Source organism: Odocoileus virginianus, chromosome 24 (assembly GCF_023699985.2).
Source record: "Odocoileus virginianus isolate 20LAN1187 ecotype Illinois chromosome 24, Ovbor_1.2, whole genome shotgun sequence".
Classification (NCBI taxonomy): domain Eukaryota; kingdom Metazoa; phylum Chordata; class Mammalia; order Artiodactyla; family Cervidae; genus Odocoileus; species Odocoileus virginianus.
The window spans coordinates 1,141,482-1,162,065 of NC_069697.1; the positions used below are offsets into that span (position 1 = coordinate 1,141,482).

General features: G+C 40.6%; 2 protein-coding genes across 4 annotated transcripts in view; both read left to right on the plus strand.

Moving 5' to 3' along the window:
* Positions 1-3,904, plus strand: part of TBC1D15 (TBC1 domain family member 15) — a 73,411-nt gene extending 69,507 nt beyond the window's left edge. For all 3 annotated transcript variants that reach the window (XM_070454200.1, XM_070454201.1, XM_070454199.1), the window contains 2 exons: positions 1,205-1,291; positions 2,588-3,904. In XM_070454200.1, the coding sequence (XP_070310301.1) occupies positions 1,205-1,291; positions 2,588-2,809 (309 nt within the window). In that variant the 3' untranslated portion in view covers positions 2,810-3,904. The remainder of the gene's footprint in view (positions 1-1,204; positions 1,292-2,587) is intronic.
* A 13,174-nt stretch (positions 3,905-17,078) lies between these two features.
* TPH2 (tryptophan hydroxylase 2) overlaps positions 17,079-20,584 on the plus strand; it is a 107,289-nt gene continuing 103,783 nt past the window's right edge. Inside the window, exon 1 of the mRNA XM_070454202.1 lies at positions 17,079-17,404. Within this exon, the coding sequence (XP_070310303.1) occupies positions 17,259-17,404 (146 nt within the window). The 5' untranslated portion in view covers positions 17,079-17,258. The remainder of the gene's footprint in view (positions 17,405-20,584) is intronic.

Genomic DNA, 20,584 nt, shown 5'->3' on the forward strand with positions numbered 1-20,584 from the left:
CTCTTGAGTGACTTAAAATTTTATCAGTAATAGTCAATACTAGGACAAGTCTCTGAGAATGACAGTTCAGCAAGTTGAACATATTGGCCAGTTATTTTTTCTCCTAGCTAATTAGAAAGAGAAGCAAATTCAACAAATGCTCTTTTATGTTGTTTACTTTTCTAAAAAAAGTAATTCTTTTGCTTATAACTTTGAGATAGTAGACTTGGGACAGCTGCTGGATTTAATGTTCCAATAGCTTATTATTAATAGCTGTTCCTTAGCTTTAAAACTTGAAATGATCTAATGAGGGATATATTAAATTTCCTGTTTACTTGTAGTCTGGGGGTATTTTGTTTTGAGGATATTATCTACAGTGTAATATAACTAGTATGACACCACCCTTATGGAGGAAAGCTAAGAAGATCTAAAGAGCCTCTTGATGACAGTAAAAGAGAGTGGAAAATTTGGCTAAAATTCAACATTCAGAAAACTAAGATGGCATCTGGTCCCATCACTTCATGGCAAATAGATGGGGAAACAGTGAGTGACTTTATTTTTTTGGGCTTGAAAATCACTGCAGATGGTGACTGCAGCCATGAAATTAAAGATGCTTACTCCTTGGAAGAAAAGTTATGACCAAACTAGACAGCTTATTAAAAAGCAGAGGCATTACTTTGCCAACAAAGGTCCGTCTAGTTAAAGCTATGGTTTTTCCAGTGGTCATGTATGGATGTGAGAGTTGGACTGTGAAGAAAGCTGAGCGCTGAAGAATTGATGCTTTTGAACTGTGGTGTTGGAGAAGACTTGAGAGTCCCTTGGACTGTGAGGAGATCCAACCAGTCTATCCTAAAGGAGCTCAGTCCTGGGTGTTCATTGGAAGGACTGATGCTGAAGCTGAAACTCCAATACTTTGGCCACCTCATGCGAAGAGCTTACTCATTTGAAAAGACCCTGATGCTGGGAGGGGTTGGGGGCAGGAGGAAAAGGGGACAACAGAGGATGAGATGGCTGGATGGCATCACTGACTCGATGGATATGACTTTGATTAAATGCTGGGAGTTGGTGATGGACAGGGAGGCTTGGCGTGCTGTAGTCCATGGGGTCGCAAAGAGTCAGACATGACTGAGCGACTGAACTGAACTGACTGAATATAACTAGTAATAAATTGTGTAATAGAGTATAATAGTGTTTCAGTTTCAATTATTTTATTGATTTATTCTAGCATATCAATGAATTGTCCATGAAAATTGGTGTGGAAGATGTACTATGCAAGGCAGAAGCAATTTCACTACAGATGGTAAAATGCAAGGTATACAATATTTTAAGTAATTGAAAGATTTTTTTTGTCTGTATGATTTTGGTGGATTGAGGTCACAAACTTTTTCTTTTTAGAAGTTAAATTAGCACGTTGTTGGCAGACACAAAGCATTGGCTAAACATTTGTTTACCATTATAGATTTACAGCACTTAATTGAAAACAATTGAATAATTATTCTAGGAGACAATAAGAAGACAGAATGATAAAAGTAATGAGAACACTTTGGCAACAACAAGAGAGGCTGTAGAAGCGTCGATATATTTTCAAAGTAGTGAGCACAGAATAGGACCTCATAGTGAATATATAGTGCCTTCAAGTCAGGACAGATGCTAATCAGAAATAATTAAATGGATATTATTTGGTCAATGTCATTACATTTATATCAGTCAGGCTCTTAATTATCTCTAAAAACAAGGCAAGTTTGAGGTGTTATGTTATGAATTTAAACCAAAGTATTACACTTTTGGTGTATTTTGGTTTTCAGATTTTTAAGAGAATTCTTTTTGTGTCATTTGTTCATGGTTCCAAATATTTATTTTGGCTCAGTTCTTTTCTTTATAATTTTACGCATCTGTCTACTTAGGGCTGCACCGGGACTTCGTTGCTGCCTGGGCGTTTCTGGTTGAGGACAGTGGGGGCCGCTCTTCCTTGCGGCTCGCAGGCTCCTCCCTTCAGGGGCTCCTCTGCTTGGGGCGCTTGGGGCGCTTGGGCTCTCGGGCCTCTGTGGCTGCAGCGCATGGGCTCAGTCACTGAGCCTCCCGGGCTCGGCACTCAGGGCGCACAGGCTTAGTGGCTCCTTGGCATGTGGGCTCTTCCCTGGATAAGGGATCAAAGCTATGTCTTCCGCATTGGCAGGTGGATTCTTTACCACTGAACCAGCAGGGAAGCCCTATTTTAGTTCAGTTTTACAAATATTTATTTGATAGCTATTCTGTTCAAAACTTGTTGGTGATGCTTTTCAAGTTTAAGGAACATTTGTGTATTGAGGGAAAAGAATGACGTAAATAAAGAGTGAAATAAATGCAAAATGTTAGAAAACAGTATGTTTGTGGGAGTGGTGGGGTGGGGTAGGATGGAGAGTGGCTAATTCAGAATAGATCAGAAGACCACTTATTAAAAAGAGTGGTTTGGATTTCATTTCAAGTGGAGAAGGAAGGCCTGAGAAGGTGCATAACAATTGCACTGTTAGAACAAATGTTTGATGTTACCTTCAATAGTACGTATTAATTTGTGATTACTTTTCCTCTATGGTGAATGATGATTTTATATTTGGTTCTTCTTATTCAGGAGTTGCCACAAGCAGTTTGTGAGATCCTGGGGCTTCAGGAAAGTGAAGTTACAACACCGGATTCAGACAATGGGGAAGATGAAAATGTTGGCATGACTATTTGTCCTGCACCTGCATTTGAGAGTAACTCATTGCCTGTCCTTACTGCCAGTGGAGGCAGAGATGACAACCCAACAGAGATATCCATGTCCCCAAGTGTCAGCAGATTAACACCTGCATGATCATTCTTTGAAGAGACACTTTGTTACAACTTTTTTTCAAGTACTTGAAAGGTGGAAATTTGAAATCTTGGTATTGATCATGCTTTAAGGTTTATGGAAAGAATGTGTACTGATGTTCTTGCATTAAAGCTTTACAAAGATTTAAACTAATTATTTTTGTAGTTACTTCTACCAAATAGCCTTTCCTTTTCAATAACATTCCTTAGTATTTTTTTATAGCTAAGTACATTTTATTTTCTTGCTGATGAACTGGAATTGGAAAAACAGTACAAGTGGATGAGTTGGAAATTACGCACTTTGAAAACATTCACTTTGTTTACTCCGGGTTTAGCAGGTTTGGATCTGATTAAATGCTGAGCCTTTCTCTGGCTTTCTAAGCTGAGAAGTAGATTGTGGCCCAGTGATGAAATGAAAGAATTTATTTTTCTCTCTTGTTTACAAAAATACTCAGCTTAAATATTTACGCTGGTTGAATGTGATTTAAATTGGACATTTTCATCAATGCAATTTAATGTGTAGATAAAGAGCTATTTCAACCATAACAAGTGGATTGGCAGTATATTTTTTACATTGAACTTTTCTTCACTTGTATATAAAGACTGTATAAGTACTTATTTATGAGTATAAGAAAGGATAGGCATATTTTCTTTAACAGAATAAACTTGACTATTGATTTATATAACCTGATTTCACAAAGTTAATACATAGCTTCAATATGAGATCTTTTTCAAAGCTATTTTCTTAACCAAACATTTATTTCAGGAGACTACATTCAACCCCATACCTGGTGTAATTTTCAAGTTCATTGCTTATAGTCTCATTTTACTAATACTGTTTACTGTCTTTCCTAATAATGCATTAACTGATTAATCAGGTCTTTAAATTTTTATGAAATAATCTTTACCGAAAGCTTACGTCAAAAATTTCATTATCACAAGTCTCAAAATAATGCTCTTTTGTATATGAATGAAGCTATTGTTTTTACCATGCAGTATTGCATGATTTTAAGTTATGTGTAATGAACATAACTGATTCCATTTTAATTGTAATTTGTTTACTTCTGTACATATCATTAAAATAAATTTGAAGTTGAAATGGTGTTTTCAGTTAAATTGCACTTGGAAATAATCTGCTGGTTCTTTGTGAGAAGAAGAAAACCCTAAGATGGACCCCAGTGCATCTTGTATTTTTATATGATTGAAACAGTCATTTGAATGAGTTGTGGGAAGAAGTGAGAAACATGATTCTCTATAAAGAAACTTTTTATTAGCATGAAATTGAGTATAGTATTACCTTGGAGGATATAATTATCTGAATCAGTAAAGCAACTTCCTGCAAGTGATGTTAATAATGTAAAATAAAAGTTACATAGTTCTAAAATGGTCCACTAGATAGAGTCCCAGCACCCCTCTCCTCCCCCCCGCTCAGAGAACTAGGGAACCAAATGAACTTCTTCTTACTTGAGCTTTAACTGACAGTCATGACACTAGAACCATTAGATTGTATTTTTTAATATCATATGTGTGTTATCTTTCATCAGTTAATAATAAGTAAGTCTATTCAGAAAAAAAAGTAAACTGATGAAAACTTGGCATCTCCAGCCTTTCATTTCCTGGTGTTGAGGAAATTGCTGAGAACATCTTGATGTCCTCCTTGTTCTTCCTGGGCAGGGACTTTGGGGAGTGTTTTTTTTTCCCCAGCTATGTAATATAATGTCTACTTCAGAGTGTTAAAAAATTTTAAGACATTTAGTAAGTTTAACTTTTGTGAAGTTTTATTTTTAAAACTACTTGTTAAAAACATTTTTACTAAACATGTAATATTTCTCTTTGGCACATTTTTTATATGTAAATAATGATAATACAGTGCTAAGTAAAGTCTGACTTAATCCTTGGCTAGCAAAACCAGCTAGCAAATAACCATGTAAACTTGAACTTTTGCTATTGCTAAGATAGATAGAGTTCAGGTAAGTGTCTTAGTCTGACTTTTAAAAGATTTGCTTGTTTTAATTTTCACAAGGTGCTCTGTCCATGCCGATAACACGTGAGATATTGAAAGTGCAAGTCACGTCTGACTCTTTGCAACCCCATGGACTTTACAGTCCATGTAATTCTCCAGGCTAGAATACTGGAGTGGGTAGCCTTTCACTTCTCTAGGGGATTTTACCAACCCAGGGATCGAACCCAGGTCTCCCGCATTGCAAGCAGATTTTTTACCAGCTGAGCCACGAGGGAAGCCCAAGAATACAGGAGTGGGTAGCCTATCCCTTCTCCAGCGGATCGTCCCAACCCAGGAATCGAGTCAGGGTCTCCTGCATTGCAGGTGGATTCTTTACCAGCTGAGCTATATTATGTGCTGTAAAAAGTTTTCAATTCTGATAGGAGTCTATGGGCAACCTTTCTGCATTGGAGATTTAGAGAATTGCCATGGTATATTGCTTGGAGTAAATTTTGACTTAGAGTTAGGTAGACAGGTCCTTAAGTTGTTTTTTTAAGTACCTTGATTTTCTAAGGTGGATTTGCCCTAGTTCTGCTCATCATTTTTAGTAAAAAGTGATGGCAGTCAACTTTGACTATTTTATGTAGGTTCCTTTGTTCTTATATTTTGAAGAGAAACTTTCAGTGTCATTTTACTTCTGAACATGTTTGGGTTAAATTTGAGATGAATCTGAAAGTTGTTTTAATCATACCTAATGTCATTATCTGACAGTAAACGTCTGTACTTATTGTACTGAGTTGGCCAAAACGTTCATTAGGGTTTTCTGGTAACATCTTCGGGAAAAACCTGAAAGAACTTTTTGGTCAACACAATACTTTTAACATGAATACTGCTATTTAAATGCTAGTGTATTTGGCCTGTCCTCCCTTTGAGTCCTTATAATATGGGAGTTTTTTAAGTTGTAGGTATTTGAGGATTGCTCTGATTACAAACATTTTTATCTTAGGTCTTATAAGTAGACTATTTTTCAGGCTGTCTTGACTTAGGGGAAGAAGCATGTCATCCTTAGATGCAAAGGGGTGGGGGTGGGGCATTGATTGGACATACTTCTAAAAGTTCTGGGGTATCCAGAGCACTCTTGGCTCATGGGAAATTGCATTGTTAACAAACTCACTGTAAAGAAAAACAGATCGTAATCCAAATCTCTTTCTAAGAACCATCAGGCATCAGAAATGCTGTATTTACCTAATGTAGTTCAATCCCTAGAGTTAGAATTGGAATACTAGAATAATAAGAGTGAGTGCTTGCTCAGTCATGTCTGACTCTGTGATCCCATGGACTTTAGCCCACCAGGCTCCTCTGGGATTTTCTAGGCAAGAATACTGGAGTAGGTTGCCGTTTTCTAGAGTCTTCCCCAGAGGGATCAAACTTCTGTCCCCTGTCTCCTGCATTGGCAGGCGGCTTCTTCACCACTGAGCCTCCTGGGACGCCCTAGAGTAAATAGGTCCGCTGTTAACTACCCTTCTCCTCAGAGGTCTCTGGTACATTGCTCTTCACATCTCTGTGTACTAAAGTAGACAGTGAAAAGAACAAATGCCAGCAAGCTTCGCTGTGATCAATGAACAGTTCCTTTCAGGTTTTTCTAATTAAGAAGATGTATTAACTTAAGAAATGGGCTTTTGCTGTGACATTCAATAATACATACTTTCAATACCATACTAGTCTGGAGGCACCAGGCCCAGTGAGTTAGCTGACTGCTTTAAAAAGACAACGAGAGCTGTTTTTAAGATTGCTTTAGATGTTTTGTGGCCCGATTGTACATTGCGTTTTTTCCTGAGTGTCACAGGTTCACTTTGTAAAGCAAATTCTCCAGCGGAGAAGCCATCAAGGTACTTCTGAGTGCTTAGTACTAACACTGCATGCCACTGCACCTGGCAAGCATGGATTGCAGGGCAGGTCCAGAGAAAATAGGAGTCACGTGCTTTTTGTAACTGACTCAGATGTTACATGGGCCAAATGGAGTATTTGCTGACCAGGAAGTCATTAACAATGAATAGCATCTAACCGAAATAGATAATGTAAAGACTTAAATTGTTTTCTGAGTGAAATTATTTTTTTATACTCTTAATAGAAGTAATGCTATTATAGACACACACATGCTCCTATTTCTGTCTTCCCCACTTCCAAAATTCACGATAAGTTCTTTCACACACGTTAGGGTGTAAAGAAGGTAACCCGATAAATAGTATTGTTAAATTCCTCAATTTAAATGCAATTTCTGAATACATTTGGGACAAATATTCTTTTCTGGTTTACAGAACTTTTAAGGATTCTATATGTAGGTTAGTTAGGGGGAACCCAGTCTGATGTTTCTAGCTTCCTTCATATCCTATTAACAGTTTTCCAGACCAGCCTTTTAACTTTTTAATATGACTTAACCCAAAATTTTATTGATTGGTGAAGATCAGGGGGAAAAGAATCACTTTCATTGGTATTTCATACCTGAGAAGAGTGACAAAAAACAAAAACCCTTTGCTGCTTAAACTGCAACTTACGGAATGGATGGGGTTATTCTTTTTTTTTGGTATCTTTAAATTTTTTATTCTGTGTTGGGGTATAGCTGATTAACAATGTTGTGACAATTTCAGGTGAACAGCAAAGGGACTCAGCCGTACATATACAGGTAATGGATGGGTTAGTCTTAACAGGTACATCTTAGGGAAGGGATTTAAGGAATAGGAATGTTTCAACTGTAGTCCGGTGAGTTGATTTCAGGTGGCAGAATCCTGGAGCCATCTGCCTCAGCAGAATCATTTTTTCCTAACCTATTCCCTTTTTCCTGACAGGACTGTAGGTGAATCATTCCAGCCATGAGAATCCATACCCCACCCCGCTCCTTTTTTTTTTTTTAACCACAGAAATTCCCATTTTCTTTTGGTCACTCCAAATTTGATTTTGTGATGCTTCTCACATGCGTGGGCTGCTGAATTTTCCACATTTTCAACTCTTCAGAATCAGAAGAAGGTATGTTTAGAAGAGTGGCTCAGTGGCAAAGAATCCACCTGCCAATGTAGGAGACTCGGGAAACGGGTTCGATCCCTGGGTTGGGCAGGCTCCCCAGAGGAGGAAATGGCAGCCCCCTCCAGTATCCCTGTGGGAAAAATCCTACGGACAGGGAAGCCTGGTGGGCTACAGCCCATGGGGTTGCAAAGAGCTGGACGTGACTGAGAGCTGAGCACACCGCCCCTCTCCCAATACAAGTTTATTCTGCAAGAAGACTCGAGTAGTTGTGAGCATTTTATTTGTTACCTTTACAGTGTGGAGTGAGTCCATGAGAGTCCTGGCCTCGGTCTAGGGTGTCCCTCTTTAATCTTTTTCCATAGTTTCCTAAGTTCTTCTTAAGGACTCACATTGTCTGAGAGCATCACTATGGCTTTTTTTTTCTTTCTTTCTTTAAATACAGGAGCTTCTTGGTTAACTTGCTTTTAAAAACCCTGAAGTTTCGTATAGCTTATTTTTCTTCTTTTTTCTTTTTTATTTGCTATCACTGACTTGATTTCTTGGCCACAATTTAGAGTTGCTTAACTGTATCAACACAAATATGAGTTCTTTTGATGGGTGGTGCTAATGGACAAATAGTACAACTAGTTTGAGGTGTTTGTTTTCTCAGAGTTAAAGGTGACTTAGGGTGGGGTATAGATGTTTGGATCATAAAGTGCTTTGTGTTCTTGTCACAGCCATGGAGTTTATCCTGTAACATTCTGGGAGTCAGGTGTCAGAAGCAGATTTATTCACACTGAATTGTTCATACTAGAAAATGCAAAACATTTACTTAATGAAAGCAAAACAGAAGGGTTAAACTCTTTGAGTAGGAGCACAAGTTTTAGAATCAGGCGGTCATGGATTTGAGACCTGGCTCCGTCGTTTCTTAATATTGTGACCATAGTGGTTCCCAGTAAATGGAGTATATGTAAAATGTTTATTACAGTGCCTGGCGTGATAAATAAATGCTATTGTTATTATTTGATGACAACCAACTAGATACCACGTCAGGCCATCATTTTTTATTCTTAAAGTTATATGGTTTGCTTTTCCTGCCAAAACATAGTATCTAACAGGTATGGCCTGGGGGCACCATTTGATTTGTTTTCATTGAGGTCATTTTGATTTTAAATCTGAACTGTGTTCTGGTTTCATCTGAGCCATTGCCTCACTGACCCCAGAATAAATCACTATTCCTTTTCTGCTTTAGTTTTATCCTATTCAAATTGGTTTAAATGTGCTTTCCTTTTATGAGTCTCCTTTTATGAAAGTTGTCATAAAAACATGATAATGAGAACACAAATATAAGATTTCATGTTTTGCTTATTAATAGAGAAGTCTCTAGTCAACCATCTTGGTCAATATAGAAAATTATAAAAAATAAAAATCACCAGGTTTGTCTGCACTAAGTATTTTAGTGGTATGGTAATTATAGTGTCTACTTGATAGTCAAAGGTCCCTCGAGTCAAAGCTATCGTTTTTCCAGTAGTTGTATATGGATATGAGAGTTGAACTATAAAGGAAGCTGAAAAAAAAAAAAAAAAAGAAAAGGAAGCTGAGTGCCAAAGAATTGCTACTTTTGCTGGTGTTGGAGAAGAATCCTGAGAGTCCCTTGGCCTGCAAGGAGATCAAACCAGTCAATCCTAAAGGAGATCAGTCCTGAATATTCACTGGAAGGACTGATGTTCAAACTGAAATTCCAATACTGTGGCCACTTGATGGGAAGAACTGACTCATTAGAAAAGACTGTGATGCTGGGAAAGATTGAGGGCAGGAGGAGAAAGGGACGACAGAGGATGAGGTGGCCGGACGACATCACCGACTCGATGGACACGAGTCTGAGCAAGCTTTGGGTGTTGCTGATGGATAGATAGGGAAGCCTCGCATGCTGCAGTCCATAGGGTGGCAGAGTCAGACATGACTGAGCGACTGAACTGACAGTCATGTGAACATTTTATCAGGAAAAAAGTTGATTCCTAAGGCTGTAGCAGCTGTTTTTGGTTATGGTTCAACATTAGGTCAGTTCAGTCAGACTCCTGATACCAAATCACCCTTATCCTCAATGACTTAATTCAGATTATATTGTCTGGATGTCTGACTGGTTGACAGAATGTCCTTGCAAAATTTAAATCCATCTTTATCTTTGTTGAAATTTTTTTCTCAAAAATGATAGTTTCTATAGTCTTGAGTAAATCATTTCCATTGTGTCTGCACACTTTCATGTATTATAGTATGAGTGGGCATAGTGGAAGCCACTTGAGTTGGTATTGTTTGGGGATATTCTTCCTGTGAGCACAAGTGCATACCTCATACTGACTATGAGTGTGTGCTCCGTCATGTCAGACTCTGTGGCCCCATAAACTGTAGCCCTCCAGGCTCAGAATTTTCGAGGCAAAATATACTGGAGCAAGTCACAATTTCCTACTCCAGGCAATCTTCTCGACCCAGGGATTGAACCTGCATCTCTCGTGTCCTGCATTGGCAGGTGGATTCTTTACCACTAGCACCACCTGGGAAGCCCCATACTATCACGGCATAATCAATTTTATGAAGACCTCTCATTTAAAGAGTGGGATCTCCTAAGCTCTCGCGTAAGCCTAAGACTTTTTCCCCATACTGCTTTCTTTTTTTTAATCCACTTGCAGATCCTTAAAGTACAAGGATATGGTTCTAGTGGTAAAGAATCTGCCTGCCAATGCAGGAGATGTAAGGGACACAGGTTTGATTCCTGGGTCAGGAAGATGCCCTGGAGGAGGGCGTGGTAACCTGCTCCAGTATTCTTGCCTGGAGAGTTCTATGGACAGAGGAGCCTGGCGGGCTATTGTCCACAGGGTCACACAGAATCAGACATGACATGCGAGCAGTGATCCTCACATGCAGAGTACTGGAATAGATGGCAACTTCGTTAACTATGTAGATGACAGTTGGTTTGTGAATATGTTGAAAAGAAAACTGTTATGTAAATGCCTGCTTGAGTTTCTTTCTTTTTTTTTCAGTTCTACCACTTTATTGCTACCAACCCATTTCCCTCCACCCTCGTGCACACATGCTCAGTCATGTAATCCCATGGACTTCAGCCCGCCAGACTCCTCTGTCCATGGACTTTTCCAGGCAAGAATACTGGAGTGGGTTGCCATTTCCTTCTCCATTGCTTGAGTTTCTTAAATGTTAGTCATGGCAGGTGTGTTTCATTCCTTTACTGATAAATTACTATACTACTAAATTAAGGAAATACTTTAGTTATGGCCTACGTTTATTTTGGTATGGTATTCACGTGGTTAGTTTGAAGGAATTAGGAATGGATGATATAGTAGTGAACAATTCCTGTCACAGAACCAAAAATGTACCCTGTAAACCCTAGAAGTCAGATGTCAATGGAAAAAAAAAAATCCAACCGAAGTAATCACTAGGTTGGTTGGTTTTGTGCTATGAAGTTAAGCCTTATTCAATGTGGTTTAAGCACAGAAGGCATACATATCACATTTGCTTGTGACATAGACTTGATAGACTGGAATGATGGCTTGCAACCAGAAAGACTTAAGGGAAAGAGATCAGCCTTTTTTATTCCCAGTCTCAAAATAACCACTGTTGATTGTTTTTCAGGTACCTCCGTATTCTGACAGCCCGTGTCTGTCCTTTAATAACTGCACTCGCCTTCTCCATTCATCTTGGGGAGGGACCAGGAAAGTTTTTTATCCTTCCCCTGAACATATTTCTTTACATATCTGAAAATTCACTTTGATGACATTGTATTCTCAGTTGGATTTTTTTTTTTTTTTTTGGCCATGCCACGTGGCCTGTGGGATCTTAGTTCTCCGACCAGGAATTGTTTGTTTATTCCCTCTCCCCTCAGTTCCCACTGTATACATGCACCCTTCTTTATTGTTCCATCTTCCAATATAGTTGATATAATATCAGTTTGTTCTTGTTGTTTAGTCGCTAAGTTGTGTCCGACTCTTTTGTGACCCCCATGGACTGCAACCCACTGGACTTCTTTGTTCTTGGGATTTCCCAGGCAACAAATGCTGGGGTGGGTTGCCATTTCCTTCTCCATGGGATCTTCCTGACCCAGGGATCAAACCTGTGTCTCCTGAATCTCCTGCATTGGCAGGCAGATTCTTTACCACTGAGCCACCAGGGAAACTCATTATATTGGTTAGGGCAATGCAGTTCTTAGCTGAGACATGTCTTTCTTTGACCCTTTAATTTTTCTTTGGCGGTCAATTCTTATTAAGGTTTTTTGTTTGTTTGTTTTTTACATAATTATCACTAATCCAGTCTACCAAATGTTTAAATCGGGGCTTGCCAATGATGGGGGTTTTACCATAATCTGATTGCTCTATTTTGTTCAGAGCTCTCAATGTCTTCAGGTTTTTCTTTCTTTCCTGGTCAGAGTCTCCAACCATTTTCCCATGACCTGGCTGCAGGGTAAATGCCCGGCTCCCAGCCTCTTGGGGTTTGAGTCTCGGTACTCAGTGCACATGTTCCTTTAATCACTTTACTTTCAGGGTAATGCTGTTCTCAAGCATGTCTAGTGCCCTTCTGTCCAGAGGTCCTCTGTTTTACAGTTTCCAGAAAATAAGCTCCATTCATCCCCCTAGGGGCAGGAAGGGAAGTGGCTTGGCTATGTAGAATAGAAGAGGGGAATATAGAGTTTTAACTGCCTTTAAAAAAAATAACAGTTTTATTAGGATATAATTCATGTGCCATAAAATGCACTCTTTTAAAGTGTTCAGGTCACTGATTTTTAATATATCCACAGAGTTGTGCAAATATTATAATGTTGAGAGTATCTTCATAACTGTCAGAAGAAACTCGGTTCTCAGTAGCAGTCACTCCTGCCTCCCCACTCCCTGCAGCCCGACAACCAGTAACCTGCGTCTGTCCACTGTCTGTCTCCTCTCCCCCACCCTTTTCTTGTTTCTTTTCACCTCTTCACCACGCTTCACACAAATGGAGTCATGCACTATGTGATGTTTTCTGACTGGCTTCTTTAACTCAGTATGATGTTTTCAAGATTCATTTATGTCCTAACACATTTCAGTACTTTCTTCCTCTATGTTACCGTTTATGGACACACCGTATTTTGTTTTGTCTTTTCATTTAGTTGATATCTGCATTGTTATGAATTTGGGGTTTTTATTGTTATTACGAACTGCCAAACATTTTTCCAAAATGACTACTGCATTGTAACATATACCTAGAGGTAAAATTGTTGGGTCACATGGTAACTTTGTAGTTAATATTTTGAAGAACTACAAACTTTTCCAAAGTGACTCATTATTTTTCAATCCTATCAACAATGTATGAGACTTGCTATTTTTCCACTTTCTTCCAATATTTGTCTGTCTTTTATATTTTAGCCATTCTAGTGGCTTATAAATATCTTTTTGTGTGTTTTGACTTGTATTTCTCTAATAACTAATGTTGAGCATCTTTTCATATACTTATTGGTCATATATTCTTTGGACAAATGTCAGTTTAAATCCTTTGTTCATTTCAAAATTGGTTTACTTGTTTTTTCAATGTCAACTTGTAGGAGAATCTTATATATCCTGGTTACTGTCTCCTATGAGATACATGATTTATAAATATTTTCTCCCATACTATGGGTTGTCTTTTCATTTTCTTGATGATGTCCTTTGAGGCACAAAATTTTTAATTTTGATGAGATCATATTTATCTTTTCTTTGGTTGCTTATAGTTTTGGTATCATATCTAAGAAAAAAATTGCCTAATCCAAGGTCATGAAGATATAATCCAGTGTTTTCTGCTGACTGTTATAGTTTTAGCTTTTAATTTAGGTCAGTGATTCATTTTGAGTTAATTTTTGTGTCTGAAGTAAGGTTGGAGTCAGTGTTCATTGTTTTTCATGTGGATATCCAAAGTTATTCTTTGCTATTGAACAGTTTTAGCACACTTGTTGAAAATCAGTTGACCATAAATGGTCAAAACTTGTTTTGAACTCTAAATTCTATTCCATTTGTATGTCTATTGTCCTATGGGCTTCCCAGGTGGCGCTAGTGGTACAGGACCTGCCTGCCAATGCAGAAAACATAAGAGACTTGCATAGGGAAGACCCCCAGGGGGTCTTCTGGTGTGGGCCACCCACTCCAGTGTTCTTGACCAGAGAATCCCTATGGACAGAGGAGCCTGGCAGGCTATAGTCCAAAGGGTTGCAAAGAGTTGGACACAACTGAAGTGACTTAGTGTCAGACTTTATTTTTTTGGGCTCCAAAATCACTGCAGATGGTGATTGCAGCCATGAAATTAAAAGACACTTACCCCTTGGAAGGAAAGTTATGACCAACCTAGATAGCATATTAAAAAGCAGAGACATTACTTTGCCAACAAAGGTCCGTCTGGTCAAGGCTATGGTTTTTCCAGTGGTCATGTATGGATGTGAGAGTTGGACTGTGAAGAAAGCTGAGCACCAAAAAATTGATGCTTTCGAACTGTGGTGTTGGAGAAGACTCTTGAGAGTCCCTTGGACTGCACGGAGATCCAACCAGGCCATCCTGAAGGAGATAAGTTCTGGGTGTTCATTGGAAGGACTGATGCTGAAGCTGAAACTCCAATACTTTGGCCACCTCATGTGAATAGTTGACTCATTGGAAAAGACCCTGATGCTGGGAGGGATTGGGGGCAGGAGAAGGGGACGACAGAGGATGAGATGGCTGGATGGCATCACCGACTCGATGGGCATGAGTTTGAGTAAACTCCGGGAGTCTGTGTTGGACAGGGAGGCCTGGCATGCTGCGGTTCATGGGGTCGCAAAGAGTCAGACATGACTGAGCGACTGAACTGAACTGAACTGAAGTGACTTAACACATTGTCTTATAGTGCCACACTGGTTTGATTACTTTGTTAAATTTTGAAATTGTTTAACGACTTCTTAAACAGTCTTTGAACAATTCTTTTTCAGTCTCCTCCATTTACTCCCACTTCTAGAGGTATTTGAGCCTTTAGGAGATTCAGTAATGTTAGTTGCGTCGCTTCTCAGTCTTCTTCATTGATAGCTTAGGGTTCAGCTTTCTCACGTTTACAAAATCTTTGATCAGTTTTTAATCTTCTTTTAAGTTTCCAATTTTTTTGTTGCTGTTGTTTCTCCAATTTATGCTAATCTTTTGTGCCTTAAAAAGGAAAGGAAATCCTTTACTGTTGCTTTAGTAGGATTTCAGGAGGGAGCAAAAATAGTTAAATCTACACTCTTAATTAGAAAGAGTACTTTAAAATCTTAAATAGATGATCTGGACTTATTACCTACACTTTGGAACCCACATTATCTTTAACTCCTGTGATCTGGGTTTATTTCCTCTCTCTTGCTAAAACTGCACTCTCTAAGGTCACTAGTGACAGTCTTGATAGCCAAATCTTTCTCTAGTTCTCATTCCTTTCCACTTCTCTGTAGTATTTGAAACCATTGACCATAAGTTTTATCTCCTTTCTATGTTTTAACTCCTTTAATCTTTTTTACTTGGATGACTTCTCTTTTTCATTCTTCTTTTAATTATGAGCATCTTTTGTGGTTTAGTTCCTGGGTTCTCTTGGTTATTTATTTATTATTAAAATTTTTAAAATTTGTGGTAAAATGCACAGAGCATAAAGTTTCTCTTACCATTCTTAAGCTCAACGATGTTAAGTACATTCATGTTATTGTGCAGCCAATCTCCAGAACTTTTTATCTTATTAAATTGAAACTCTGTGCCCCATTTCCCCCTCTCCCCAGCCCCTGACAAGCTCTGTTTTGTGAGTTCAGCTATGCTAGATACCTCACATAAATGGAATGTATTTGTCTTTTTGTGACTGATATTTCACTTAGCATAAAGTCCTTGAAGTTCATCCATGTTACGCATTTGTCAGGATTTCCTTTTTGTGGCTGAATGACATTCCATTGTAGGTATATTCCATGTTTTGTTTACCACTTTGTTCATTGATAGACACTTGTGTTGCTCAGCCTTTTGGCTCTTGTGAATAACAATGCTATTAACATGGATGTAGGGCTTCCCTGGCGGCTCAAATGGTAGAGAATCTGCCTGCAATGCAGGACACCTGGGTTTGATCCCTGGGTTGGGAAGATCCCCTGGAGAAGGAAATGGCAGCCCATTCTAGTATTCTTGCCTGGCGAATCCCATAGACAGAGGAGCCTGGTGGGCTACAGTCCACGGGGTGACAAGAGTCAGACAAGACTTCGTGACTAAAGTCAACTCAACATGAGTGCAAAAGTACCTCTTTGAGTCCCTGCTTTCAATTCTTTTGGATCACACACACACGTTTCCCTGGTGGCTCAGATGGTAAAGAATCTGCCTGCAGATTGAGACCCAGTTTCAATCCCTGGGTGGGGAAGATCCCCTGGAGAGGGAATGGCAACCCACTCCAGAATTCTTGCCTGGAGAATTTAATGGACAGAGGAGCCTGGTGGGCTACAATCCATGAAGTTGCAAACAGTTGGACATGACTGAGCGACTCATGTATATATATGTATATATATACACACACCCAGAACTAGGATTGCTAAATCATACCATAATTCTTTTACTTTTTTGAGGAATCCTTTTCCTGTTTTCCCAGAGGCTGTACCATTTTATATTTCCCTCAATAGTTCAAAAGGATTCCAGTCTCTCTAGAGAGCATGTTTCTCTATATTCTTTTATTTGGATAGTCCATGGCCTGTGCCAGCTAACATCACTGAATTACTCTCAGATTTCTATCCATAGCTCTAATCTACTTCCCAAATTCCAGTGTAACATTTATAATTGCACGCTACTTAAAGTTCCTTTATAGTACTGCAGTCAACTCAATTTCACTCTTCTTTTTCCACAACTTTATTCCCCTCTTTTTTTCCCGAAACTTATTCCTTCTTTGGAAATAGCGAAAATACCACCATTTACAGCCATGGAAGCTTGAGAGTTGAGTCTTCTTCCTATTTTGGACTTCACCTTCTATTTCAGAAGCAATATTCAGGCCCTCACCCCGCCCCTGCTGGCCAGGAGACTCACCCCGTTGACTCCTGCCCCGCCGCCCCCACCTCCCCACCCCTCCTCCCCTCCCCCACCCCTCCCTCCCTCCCTCCCTCCCCCACCCCTCCCTCCCTCCCTCCCCTCCCCCACCCCTCCCTCCTCCCCTCCTCCCCCACCCCCTCCTCCCCTCCCCTCCCCCCCCCACCCCTCCCTCCTCCCCTCCTCCCCCACCCCCTCCTCCCCTCCTCCCCTCCCCCTCCCCCCCTCCCCTCCTCCCCTCCCCTCCTCCCCCTCCTCCCCTCCTCCCCTCCGCCCCTTTCTGCTGCGACGCGGAGCTGCACGACGGCTGCGCTACGGGAGACTGGGCTGCCGCAGGACTGTTTGGATTGTGTGCTGCCGGCAGGGTCCGGGGCAGAGGCTGAGTCCCTTGGCCACTTCCGGTGTCCTGTGTGCCTAGAAGCCAGTTTAGGTGCCGAGTGGCCACGTCCTTTGGTTTGTATGCGGCAGGAATGTCTGAAACCCCGGATGTGTGGGGTGGAGCTCCGGCGGCGGCCGACGACGCCCAGAGACTTCTCCCCATGCTGCGCGAGCAGTTTCTTCCCGCCCAAGATCCAGGCGCATGTGGCCTCTTGTCTGAACGTGGACAGATTTCCTGGTCAGTGGCTGAGGTTACAAATGGCAGGGAGCTTTGGGCCTGTGCACTGCGGCTGCGGGTCTCTCCCTACCTGCCTCGGAGAGCTGGAGCTGCCCCGGAACCAGCAAAGACAGGGCCTCTGGGGGCAGAGTAGTTTCCTGCAGTTTGCTGTTGCTTGGGCTTCCCAGGCGGCTCTAGTGGTGAAGAATTCGCCTGTCAATGCAGGAGACAGGAGGCGTAGGTTTGATCCCTGGGTCCGGAGGACCCCTGCTGAAGGAGATGGCTAGGACACTCCAGTGTTCTCGCCTGGGAAATCCCGTGGACAGAGGAGCCTGGGGGGCTCCACAGAGTTGCAAAAGAGTCAAATAACTTAGCGGTTAACAACAGCAACAATCCTGGCATTCAGATTTACAAACAATCAGTCCTTCATTCTTCACGTTTCATATTTGTCTTCCAAAAACTTACCTTCTCTTGGCTTTGCTTCTCCTACCTCTCTGAAATTTTTCCTTTCTTATTTTCCTTTTTATGTTTCTGTTTTTATTTTCTTTTAAATCATTTCTTAAATTTGATGTTCCCCAGGGTTTTATGTTCTTGACTGTCTTCTCAAACAACATATAATTTGTGAGTGAAGCTGTATTAAACCAGTTCAGTACTTGACAATAGTCAAATCTCTATATCCAGCTTAGGTCTCATTTCAAGTTTTAAACCCATATATTCAAATGCTTAATGGACAGTTTCACTTGGTCTTTCACATGCAATATATATAAGATATAACTTTTAAGAGTTTCTTTTTTTCCCTTAACTTGCAATTATTTCTGTGTGGTCTAGTTCAATGAATGAGACTGTAATTTACCCAGTCCACTCAGTCAGAAACTTGAAAGTTATTCTGGGAGCTTTTTATCTGCTCCCACATCCAAGTAGACATGTTATCCTATGGATTTTACTCCTTAACATCTCTTATGCTTTTCATTGCATACTTCGTCCCCCAGTTGGACTATTTACGTCCTAAGTGGTTTATACCTTTAGCCTTGAGGTCCTCCCCCAAGCTTCTGCTTTTCTGAAATACCAAGATGGTTACACTGTTGCCTTGCCTAATGCCCTTCCAAGTGCTCTCTTTGCCTTACAGGATAAGGTGATAAAGTGAAAAGCCCACTGAACGCCATTCAAGCTTTATCAGGATTTGGATCCCGTTTTCCCCTTCGGCTTTATCCTTCAAGGGCACCTTTGCCCTGACCCACACTCCATTCTTGTTGAGCAACATCATTTGTCGATATATTTCTTATATTGTTCTCTCTACATGGAATCACCTCCTCACTATCTCCTATTCCATTCCAATTAATAAACACAAACTCACTTTTAATTATTCAGCTTCTAGAAAGGCCCACTTAACCCCCCTAAGGTAACACTGAGCACTCTGCCCCTTGTGCTTTTACTGTCTTCTGTAGAGAATTCGATGTTTTGTTTCACTTATTTATTTGCGTGTATGTTTCCTTCAGCCAGTCTGTGCTTTGCTTGAGGCTGGCAGTGTACCTCATTCATCTTTGCATCTCCAGGACGCGGTTTCAGTGCCTGACAGAGTGAAGTGAAGTTGCCCAGTTGTGTCCAACTCTGCGACCCCCTGGACTGTAGCCTACCAGGATCCTCCATCCATGGGATTCTCCAGGCAAGAATACTGGAGTGGGTTGCCATTTCCTTCTCCAGGAGATCTTCCTGACTCAGGGATTGAACCTGCATCTCCCGCATTGCAGGCAGACGATTTACCGTCTGAGCCACCAGGGAAATCCTAACGGAGTGAGTCCTTAACAAATCTTTGTTGAATTATGCATCTTCCCAAATCCTCTTCTAGATGAAATAATCTATGTGTGTTTTCTTGAGCTTACTTTTATTTCCTTGTTTGGAATACTCAAAGGTTTAATGTAATAGTTGAGACCATGGATTTTGGAGCCAAACTGCCTGAATTTAAATCCTGCCTCAGCCACCTTTTAATTTTGTAAACCTTTGGCGTGCGTGTGCGCTAAGTCACTTCAGTCATGTCCAACTCTTTGCGACCCTATGGATTGCAGCCCGCCAGGTTCCCCTGTCCACTGGACCTCTAGGTTGACACAGAGCCCCTGTTTGAGTTTCCTGAGCCACACAGCAAATTCCTGTTGGCTGTCTATTTTACACATGGTCATGTAAGTTTCCAAATTACTCTTTCCATACATCTCACCCTCTCCCGCCCTCTCCCCATGTCCATAGGTCTATTCTCTATGTCTGTTTCTCCATAAACATGTCCATTTGATCAAGAGTCTTCAATCCTTCAGGAGGCTATTAATATTTTCCTTGGTAATTTTATGACTTACTAAAGTTTGAATAGTAAGTTATCAGTTGATCTATGCATTTCAAATTGTTGGACTTGTTCTAGTTTGAAGTCATCAAAGGAATGATTATATGGACATTTCATATCCTTTTCCTTCCTACCTAGTGAGGAAGATTCTAGGGTTAGTGTCTCAACTATACATCAGTTCAGTTCAGTTGCTCAGTTGTGTCTGACTCTTTGCGACCCATGAATCCCAGCACGCCAGGCCTCCCTGTCCATCACAAACTCCTGGAGTTTACCCAAACCCATGCCCATTGAGTCGGTGATGCCATCCAGCCATCTCATCCTCTGTTGTCCCGTTTTCCTCCTGCCCCCAGTCCCTCCCAGCATCAGGGTCTTTTCAATGAGTCAGCTCTTCGCATGAGGTAGCCAAGGTATCGGAGTTTCAGCTTCAGCATCAGTCCTACCCTTGAACACCCAGGACTGAGCTCCTTTAGGATGGCCTGGTTGGATCTCCTTTCAGTCCAACAGACTCTCAAGTCTTCTCCAACACCACAGTTCAAAAGCATCAATTTTTCGGCGCTCAGCTTTCTTCATAGTCCAACTCTCACATCCATACATGACCACTGGAAAAACCATGGCCTTGACTAGATGGACCTTTTTTGACAAAGTTATGTCTCTGCTTTTTAATCTGCTGTCTAGGTTGATCATAACTTTCCTTCCAAGGAGTAAGTATCTTTTAATTTCATGGCTGCAATCACCATGTGCAGTGATTTTGGAGCTCCCCCCCCCCAAATGGTCAGACACTGTTTCCACTGTTTCTCCATCTACTTCCCATGAAGTGATGGGACCAGATGCCATGATCTTAGTTTTCTGAATGTTGAGCTTTAAGCCAACTTTTT